The sequence below is a fragment of the Heterodontus francisci genome, chromosome 14, assembly GCF_036365525.1.
Source record: "Heterodontus francisci isolate sHetFra1 chromosome 14, sHetFra1.hap1, whole genome shotgun sequence".
NCBI classification, from domain to species: Eukaryota; Metazoa; Chordata; class Chondrichthyes; order Heterodontiformes; family Heterodontidae; genus Heterodontus; species Heterodontus francisci.
The window spans coordinates 65,388,022-65,398,778 of NC_090384.1; the positions used below are offsets into that span (position 1 = coordinate 65,388,022).

General features: G+C 41.1%; 1 protein-coding gene across 4 annotated transcripts in view; it reads left to right on the forward strand.

Moving 5' to 3' along the window:
- znf143b (zinc finger protein 143b) overlaps window positions 1–5,504 on the forward strand; it is a 126,121-nt gene extending 120,617 nt beyond the window's left edge. For all 4 annotated transcript variants that reach the window (XM_068046379.1, XM_068046376.1, XM_068046375.1 and 1 more), the window contains one exon: window positions 4,471–5,504. In XM_068046379.1, coding sequence (XP_067902480.1) covers window positions 4,471–4,560 — 90 coding nt within the window. In that variant the 3' untranslated portion in view covers window positions 4,561–5,504. The remainder of the gene's footprint in view (window positions 1–4,470) is intronic.
- Window positions 5,505–10,757: the final 5,253 nt, after the last annotated feature.

Sequence of the window (10,757 nt, forward strand, 5' to 3'; positions counted from 1 at the left end):
ATAGAGGAACAGCGGGTTCAGAGAGCCCAGCAAGCGGCCATTCTGGCCGATGAGTTTGCTTTGATTTGTAAGTCGATTTCCTAGGGGAGAACCTTTCCTAATCACCCCCACAAATCTGAAAAGGACAAAGGGTGGGAAGGTGATCTCCGCTCAGGCACTCCTGGGAGAGAAAGGAAAGCAGGAGACAGGGAGCCCTCCTCCAGTCAAAAAGGAAGGTACTGTGAACAAGAGTGAGACCCAGAGACCTGTGTGCTTCCATTGTAATAAAGCAGGGCATTTAAAAGCTGACTGCTGGAAACTAAAGGGAAAACCAGTAGGGATAATCAGGGCACACCCACTCAGTGAAGACGGAACCCTAATAGAAAGCACAGCAGAACAAGGTGTGGCTTTAACTGCAGTAAGAGTGCAATCCAGGAAGCTTACAATGGCCAGTGCAGGAAAAGCTAATGGGGTTCCTGAAAGTTATCAGGGTTTTGTGTCTGAAGGGAAAGTAACCCGATACCCGAGCGGGGCAAGCAAGCCCATAGTGATTCTCAGGGACACAGGGGCCACTAGATCCCTGTTACTGGGAAAAGTCCTGGCCTTTCCCCCAGAGAGTGCAGTGAACACCAGAATGGTGGCGAATGGTATTGGAGGGCAGTGTATGCCTGTACCTGTACCTGGAGTGCAACCTAGTTTTGGGACTGGTGACTGTAGGGATTGTCCCTAGTTTGCGTGTGGACGGGGTTGACCTGCTCCTAGGTAATGATCTGGTGGGGGTGAAGATGGTAGCCCCCCCCAGTACTGAAAGAATTAGTGAAAGAAAGCAAGAGGTCAGAGAGACAGGGCAGTGGCAGGAGACTGTTCCCTGCAGTTTCCCTGAATATGTTGTGAATCAGGCCATGATCAAACCAATTCTCCCAGAGAAGACTGCATTGGCACTGCAGGCAGATGACCATGAGGACTGCCTGTCCGAAACTTTCTTTGGAAAGTTAGGAGACCCAAAGAATGTATTAAATGGATTTTCCCTAGCTGAGGCTCAACGAGCCGACCCAGAGTTAGCACAGGCTGCCCAGTCTGAAAGTGAAGCAGAGGGAGTCCCTGATTGCTACTGTTTAAAGAATGAGGTACTGAGAAGCAAATGGAGTTCTCCCCAGTACCTGAGGGCAAGGAGTGGACAGTAGTTCACCAGCTAGTGGTGCCACATAAGTACTGGGGAGAAATATTAAGATGGGCCCACAAGACTACAGTCGTTGTACATGCCGGTATCTGAAAGACCAAAATTCACATAAGACAGCAGTTTGACTGGCCAAAACTCCACAAAGATGTGATGGAGTACTGCAGGAGTTGCCACATGTGTCCGGTTGAGGGGAAACCCCAACCTACAGTGAAACTTGCACCCCTACGTTCTGTACCGGTGTTAGGAGGACCCTCCAGCAGAGGGCTGGTGAACTGTAAGGGACCCCCGCCAAGAACAAAAGGGGACAGGCAGGCACTCGGCTGGCAAAAGTTTAGAAAGAGAAGGGGAAAAAGTGACAAAGAGGGCAGGTTAAAGGAAGTGCAGGAGAAATCCCAGATGAAAACCTCTACTGTCCAGTCAGCCAACCCCGAAAAGTGTGAAAAGTTAGACCCCACATCCTCCTATGTAAATGCAGACACTAGAAGCACCCCACCAGAGATGTGAACAGCATTTACAGGAACCTGCAGAGACAAAGAGAGAGCTCTAGGGAGCACAGAAATCGTGAGGGTGAAGCCTCACCTAGTTGAAGTGCCACAGCGAGTGCAGTCAAGTTTGCACACACCTGCAGGCAGAAATGTCCCAGAGAACCAAGGGGAAATTAACAAAGAATACTCCCCCACAGTCAGAGGAAAAGGGAACCACCCATCCCCTGAAGTCAAAAGCCTTTGCATGACTCAGCAAAGCACTGAAAGATAATTCAGGATAGACCCGCCCACTACCAACTCTCCAGGAACCAAGACCCTAAGTAGTCATGGCAATGAGCAAACTGAAGAAACTCTTCCCCAAAGAACCACATGGGTTACTGGGATGGAAAAGGGGAAATTAAAGCAGCACAGGTACCCAGAAAAGACAATTGTAATAAGCTTTAAGATTTATGAATGAACGGAAATGAATTTGATAATGCGTGGTTTTTCTTTCTGTATCTTATGTTTCTCTCAAACCCTTTAATGAAACACACCTTTTTTTTTCAAATCGCATTTCATTCCCCTGGGTGTGGAGGTGTCATGCAGGGCCCTACCCACCAAGAGTGAGGCACATTAATTTCGCCACGAACATTGATTTTTAAACTGTTACTGGAGTAACGAAAAAACTTGCTTTTTAAAAGAAAGGAACACCAGACTCTTGACTGGAAAGACATTTGCATGTTTACCGACAGTGCTGAAAAGGGACAAAAGACCATTCCCCGATACATTCAATCCACAATGTACTTTTGGTTACCAGATGTTGAAGATGGAGGAGCTAGCATTCCAAGTTGACTGCTAAGATGGCCGAATACACAAACAGACATGGTCAGACCAGTTTAGTCACATGATTACCTGACTTGCAGTTTTTTTTTTGAACTTGCCACAGAGAATTTGAACTCAGAAAGCTGTTTACTGCTGGACTGAAAAGACCCCTCGTGGCTGGCTTGTCGCTGCCTCTCCTGTCTGCTCTCATCTCTTTCTCACCAGCTTCAGAATCCATTGAAGACATAGAGACAAGATGAGAGAAAAATCTCTTAAACAAGGTTTAAGAAGAATACTGGGCCCCAAAAAAAGCAAGATCTACCTACAATCAAGGATTACAGCGAGCTCGAAGCACAGTAACAAAAACTCCTCTTCAGAGATTGCCTCAAACCACTCCATTTTATTTTTCTTCTCTTTTCTGTCTCTATTTTCATGTGCGTTTTGCGTATGTATGCTAGCGTGGGGCATAGCGTGTCTCCGCAGGCGTTAACCGAATTTGAGTTTAAGTTTAATAAATTTCATTTTTCTTTGTGCTCATTTCTTTGGCTTATAATTGGAAAGTGGTGAACAAGGATTCATCAAGGGAGCGCTAAAGCACAGTGTGTTTAAAACAAAACCCTGTTACAGTAAGACCAGGTGAAGGTTGAAAGGGAACCCCTAGACCTCTTTCTCACCTGGTCGTAACAATGCTTACAGCTACTGTATTCACTACTGACAGTACAATAAAAATGTAGACCAAGGTAAAATTGGAACTCACCTTTTGGTACTATTACACTGATAACACACCATTGATAATAGCTTATTGCACCAAACAATAGAAAGGAGACACAGTCAACCTCTGATCGCTTGGTTATCCAAATTTTACTTGGTCCTGGAAGCAACCTTTGTGGCAGCAGAGTTTCTTCTTATTATCCGTCCTATGGGCCACACAGTTACCAGCAGCAGGCTGCTAAGTTAAAAAGAGGAGAATGGTGCTCTGAGGCCACAGAATTTGTTTAAGCATCAATGTAAAAAAATGTCTTTTGATCTCCCTGTCTCATCTCCAAATAGTACAGAATATCCATGCCGTCTGGTTTTGTGATTTCTAAAACTGTAGCATTTCTTTTTGCTGTTGATAAAACAATATAGTTTATAATCTAGGAGAATGGTGGTTGTTCCAACTGTTCTCTGTATTATGCAGTCGGTTATATTTGAGTAACAGAAATGTAATAAAATTGTATGTCCTACTTTTTCTTAGAGTTTATATTCTCATTACTTACTTCAGCCTAGTCGCCTCCACATGTTGGTGGCATGTTTAGTGATTTGAAACAAGCCAGCTGCTCCATGTAGGTATAAAGCCACGCTGATTCCTTTGGCAAAGACTGCCCTCTTTTCTTGCACTTTGTCCTTGCTTTCTGGCTGAAGGAGAGTAGGTAACAACAGAGCAAAGTTGAGAAGGAATTGAGAGGATGGATCAGATAACAAAATTAATTTGGATTTTGCTGATCCTGAACTGCAATCTGTAGCAAGGTGGCTGTAGGCAGATGACAATCCGATCATCCCATTGGATGCATTAAATTAGCAACCTCCAGTAAGTCCCCTGAGTAAAACTTCCAATTACCTAAATAGTCACTGAAGTTTTGATGATTTGCCACATGCGACACCTTGCCTGATAACATTGTGCAGGACACATGGAGATGTTTGAAGTTGCAATGGATTATTTCCATTCTCTACCGAAACCCACTGCCTCTCCACTTCCTTTACCTGCTATCTCCTCCTTTGGCTCAATGCCCATTTTTGTTTTATGACGCTTCTGTGAAATACTTTGGGATATTTTTCTACTATAAGGGTGCTATATAAATGCAGGCTGTTGTTATTACCTGTAATTTAATTAACTTTACTACCCATACAAGTTAAGCTCTTGTGAGTTTGACTGACAGAACATCTAATAATCATTGGCACAATGTTGTGAACTGACAATGCAGTTTTGTCCATAAGAAATATTACATTTTACAAATCATTATATTTAATTATGGTTTTTCATAGCTTGGTGAGCAGCAATCATTGGAGGAAGCAATCAGAATTGCATCTAGAATACAACACGGTGAAACACCAGGAATTGATGAACATCAATAAACGAGTAACTGAAAGCAATGTAATGGCTGCAGTTCAGCCTATTCCTAATAATAGTTGTACTGTATATGATACACAGATTGTATCACTCACAGGCCATGTGTAGCTTTTAAATACATTTTTAAAGCTGCAATATATTGTAGTGAACATCATTAATTTCTTCAGCCTTCATTTAGAGTACCAGTTTAAAATAAGTTAATGGAGCAAAATTTTTGACACTGCAAACTAGTTCTGAGAATTGGTATTATCTCCACTCTTCACTTATGACATGTTGTATACTATTCTAATTTATTTTTGTCACTGCTCAGATGCATTAGATACATCACAGTTTAAAAAAAAAATTAGTAAACCACAGTGTTAGAGATGGATGTGTGAGTGGAAAAAATATGTACTACTGAATTCCAGTTTAAAGATGTGGACTCTTTATTCCTAATAAGTTTATTAACTTTACTAGGCATATATACATTTTCCTGTTAAATGATTTTCGCTAAAGCTTGGATAAACATGATTTTTAAAAAATTTTCTATGATATGTTGCAGCTTTAGTGTGAATTCTCACTGCCTGTAGACTGCATACAGTTTGGACTAGACAAATCAGGTTCTTGATATCAAGGTACTTTAAACTGTAGGCCCAATAATGTGGAGTGCCTGAGCATGCATTAAAAACTTATATCTGCATGTATTTCAACATTGGAAAATCTAAGTGATAGAATATTAAATTCTAGTACGAGCATTAAAGAGTTGAACATAGTTGGGACTACAGTTTTACACTTATGAAAATTTATTTCATACTATTAAAAGGTGTTTGATCTTTTACTTGTGACCAATTATCTGTAAATACATACTAATGCCACAGATGTAACCTACATTTTACTTTTTACATATGATCATGTAAAAGTTTAAAAAGAGGAGCTTTGGGTGTGCAATATTAAAGACATACAATCTAAATTTATCTTGCTTTATTCAAAAATAACATTTTATTCTTTTTTGTGTTAGGTGTTATTCTGAAGGCATTTTAACTGATGAAAGCAAAAGGAAAAAACACAATAAATTGCTTGAATGACTTGCTGAATTTATGATAAAGGTGCATCCTGTGCATAGGGTTTTAAATCAAATATGCTTAGACTTGGGCAATAACTCCCATCAGTAGAAAGGCAAAAGCTGATTTATTAAAAAATAGAAGCCACTTTTGTTAAGGAGACTTCAAACAAGTTCTTGCTATTCTATATTTTTTTAAAAAATTAGGGAAAAATTTAAAATGTTTACTTTTTTTATTTTGAAGTAGTAGCTTAACTTCTTGTCAGCAGGTATTGCCAGGGAATATTTTTTAAGTATATTAAAAGAAAATATTTTGAAATTAATTCTCTTGTGAGGGTTTTTATTTGAGTTTTTAATGTTTAAAAACCTGTGTGCCCTTTTTCATTATTTTCATTATTCATCCTAGCTGAAACTGGCAGCCTGGTTTACTTGTTAGCACTCAAGAGTCAGAAGGTTGTGATTTCAAGCTCCAATCCAGAACTTGAACACATAATTTAGGTTGACACCCCAGCACAATATTCCAGGAATGCTGCATTGTTGGAGGTGTTAATCTATCAATGAGATGTTATAAACTGAGGCCCCTCCAATGGTTCCATTGATTCACCTGGAAGTTAAGGATACCATGGCCATCTTCAAAGAAGCGAAGGGAGAAGTCCTGTTCTACTGGCCAAAATTCTTTCTTCAACCAACACCATCAAAATTGCATCAATGGCTCATTGTTCTCTGTTCTCCCTGTTCAAAGTGGCTGATGTGTTTTGCCTGCATAGCAGCTACTACAATTCTGAATAATAGTGAATTACTTTGACATGTTTCTGGTAGATGTGATGTGGTGTTCTATAAATCCCAAATGATTTTAGTTATTTTCTAAAGTCATATTATGATGAATTTATGCTTTTGGATTAAGTGCCATCTTGTGGTATATTTAGAACATAGGAGTAGGGCAATTACTCCCTTGAACCTGTTTTGCCAACTCTTATGGGTAAATAACTATCAAATAGCACCCTGGTTAATCAATGATTACATACAAAAATGGAAATGCATTAAGGCTAATTAGATTTTATTTCCAAACCAAACAAAGCTTGCATATCTGTTGGTTACATATCTTTATGGCACTTTGAAATGGTCAGTTAGTTATCCAATTGGGAGAAAGAGAGGCAACACAGTAAGGAACTAAGGGATGTGTTTTTCTGCCCTCACCCTTCCCCTGTCAAAGATTGTGATTAGTATGCTTTTGTAGTTGGCACCAGTTCTCCAGATCCCTGCCCAAATGGGCATTTTTCACATCTAAAGTTGGACAGGCTGTTGAGCTAATCAACCATGGGGCATCATACTAAGCCTCATACTGTCCCTAGAAGCCCATAGGTGCACTTAGGAATACTGACTAGCAATTAAGAGTGGAGACCTTGGTTAGAAGCAGTTCAATTAATATGAGTTGCCACCAGCACTAAACTATATTAGAATATAACAATATAATCAAACTCACACATCATAATACTGCAGTCTTCTGCAAATGCTATTACATCCTGTAGATCATGTAATTTAAAACAATTTAAATGGATATTGTTCTCTCAGAAAAAGTTTTTGACATCTTTTCTCATTTGTTTGCAAATTTGATTAAAATGTCATCTCATTTTTACGTACTATAATCATGAAAATATATGGCAAAGCATTTTACTTCAAAGAGAGTAGTTCTTTAATGTATAATCTGATGATGTCAGAACATTAATGAAACTTTTTCATGTACTTTGGTGAACATTGCCAGATATTGTGAAGTGATAAGATCTTGCTCCAGACACTCTGGTTAGAATGTTTTTAAAACACAAGTGACAGTTTTCCTTGGGAGCTATGTCAATTCACAGTTTCCACCTATCAAGCCAAACTTACAAATTCTGAACTATACAAGTACATGTCTTAATGCATTAGTTGTTTATATATAAATTTTAGAGCTTTAAAATAACTATGTGATATTGGTTTATTTTAATGAATAAAGCCTACAGGCTAGAAATTACTGTAGACGATTTGAGCGCACTGACTGATGATTTCTAGCCTTAGGTTTTACTTCCTGAAGTTTTACTCTTCACTACTACACACATACAGGTTTTCTTTTTTTACTATTTCACAGTTCTAACTCAGTTGCAAAACTAGCAGTTATAAAATACTTAATTTTGGAAACAACCTACAAAGGCCAATTAATCAACAAATTGTGGTAACGGCCAATTGGTGAAACAATATTTTGCAGTAATTATTTCATGCTTTTGTAATGTTAAAAGACAAACTCTCAAGTCAGTATCTTAAATGAAATTAATTTAATTAAGTATAAATAATGTATAATGTTGTGATAATTTGTCTAACACTGTGCACAATGCTAGACCTAGGGCTGGATTTTATGGGCCCTCCTGAAGCGGGGCTGGAGGTGGGGTGCATAGAGAATCATGGCGGGGGCGGGAAGGGGGTCCATCGCCTCCCCGCTGCCAAGTGATCTTACTGGGAGTAGGTTAGGCCAATAATGGCCTTCTTGCCCCCTTTTCATATACATAAAAAAATTTAATGCATTATCATTCACACTGTGAGTTGCCCAAGTTACCCACTATGCACACAACTGTTCTCATGCATTAGTAGTTCATCATTCTGGTCAGTCCCTGCACATGCATTGCATACAGTCATTAAATCATGCCGGTCTCTTAATAGTTCGCGTTGTCGTTGGTTGTTCATCTGGTTGATTTTCCTTCTCCGGCGAGTGTCGTTCCCTTGTCACTTGTTGCTGCAGTAACTGTTGTTGTTCCATTTCTGTTGTTGGGGTGCTGTGGACCTCTGGGTCTGATGGTTGTTCTGTGGTCTGTGCATTTGGTGAGTTCTCATCTTTCTGATTGGCCGCCTGCCGTGAAGGAACAGCTTCTCCAGTTGTGCGTATGTGCCTGCGGTTGTGACTGTATCTCTGGTCCTTCGTTTTTACCGCATACGATCGAGGTGACAACTGCTCTATGCAGGTCCCAAGTTGCCAATTGGGCTGACTCTTGTTGAGCGTGTTGAAAGTTTGTACCCTGAATGGCTCTCCAATGCTCAATTCAGGCAATATTTCGGCAGTTTTGTCAAAATGAAATTTGGCTTTCTGCCATTTCACCTTGATTTTGTCTGCCTGCTCTGCAGAATCCAAGCACTCCTTCCCCACGGCCTCCGCCTCGGGCGCCTGAGCAGACGACTGCCAGATCTTCCTCTTTCTCTGCTGCCTTATGACTCACATCAACTTGCGACTAGCAAAGACATTCTCGTTCCAGCACTGGCGTCCGCTCCTGTAGGCCATTTCCTGGGTTTTCTCTTTTTGCATGTAGAGGGTTACCAGTCCAAACTTTAGACTTGCTTTGGCTGAGATGAGTGGCTTTTGCTTGCCATCTATGATTTGGAACTCCAGATCTTCATTTTTGTCATTGCTATGGGCTCTCGGAGTAACTTGTCCTCTTGGCACTAGTATGGTGCCATCATATAGCCCCAACCTTACTTTTGAGGGCTTCATTTTTGGATCGCCATGTTGAGCGACTTCGCACAGGTCTGTGAAGGTCATGATGTTGCATGATGCACTGGTGTCTATCTGGCACTTTATGTTGACTTGATATTCCCCTTCTGCAGTCATCATTCCAACGGTCACAAACCATTTATCACCGATTGACCTGTCTGAAGCAACCCGTTGTACGTTGTATAGTGATTCGTCAGAATCTTCGGCTGATATCTCTCCAGTGGCCATCTGTACCTGCTTGTTGTGCTTCCTTCTAGCCTAAGACATGCGTGCAAAATGATTCAGTTTCTTGCAGTGAGAACACTGCTTTCCCCATGCTGGACATGCCTTCTTTTCCTTTGCGTGATGTCCTCTGCAGTATTTGCATCCTGCCCTTTGTCCGTGATCTTTCTCCCCTTTCGGCCTGGAATGTCTATCAGCATAATGCGAGGCCTGGTCTGTTCTGCCATGAACATGCTCTAGCTACTGCTTTACAACCTCAGCGCTTCTGCACACATCAATTGTTTTCCTGAGAGTCAGTTTCTCCTCTAACAGTAGACATGCGCTCACTGCGGGATCTCTTATGCCTAATACAATCCTGTCTTTAATTAGATCATCTTTTAGTTGCGCAAATTCACAGGATTCTGCGAGCTGTGTTTATGCAGTGGCATATTGATCAATGGACTCTTTTTCACCTTGGGCCCTAATATTGAACACATCGTTCATAGGTTACGTTCACTTGGCGTTCAAAGCGTGCCTTCAAGGCTTTCAAAATTTCTGCTGTCAATGTTTTTTGCTCTTCAGAGAGTTTTGGGGTGGAATACACATTGTAACAGTCTCTCCCCAACAGTGATACAAGTGTAGCTACTTGCAGCCACTCTGATTTGTTAATTAAATCTACAGCAATTTTGTAATTTTGCCATTGCGAGTGGAAAAACTGCCAGTTCTGTTTCATATCACCTTTTGTTTCAACTGGCGCAGGCAGTTGACTTAGCCTGTGTTTCCAGCTGTTTCTTAGTTCCTTTTCTGTGGCTTCCTGTGGTTTTTAGCAGTTCGGACCATTCCTGTGGCCTTTGTTCCATAGATGTGCTTGTAAACAGCTCTTCAGCACTCAATCTCAGCTCCACTCTGACACCACATTACGAGCTCACAGGACACCAGTCTCGTGTGTACTTTGTCTTTATTGAAACTGCTTGTAATGGCTGCCTGCAATCAGAGTCCTTCATGGTAGAGGTCACATGACTACGGCAAGCCAGGAGGCACATTGGTACAGTATTGCATTTCTATTCCAAACACCTACCTCCGGTCTGGGTTCCAACACTGGGCCTGGGTCCAAGGCCTCTGCAGAGGCAGGATCCCTGTCTTTAAAGGGACAGGGATCTTGGCTCATGAAACTTAGATGTAAAAAGACCAAAGGATTGCTCCGGGGGGTAGGGGGCAGGAAAAGGCCGTGGTGGGTTCCCCATGCCTTTTCGGCCCGGTGCCAGGAGCCTTGCCTCCTACACAAAATCCAGCCCCTAGTAATGGAAATTGAATCAGTGCAAATAAAAGAGGTAAGCATCAGATAATATATAGAGAGTAGTGATCACGGTATAATAAGGTTTAAGATAATGATTCAGAGATATATAAATACTACAAAGATCAAAGTAAAAGATTGGAAAACAGCCAACTCA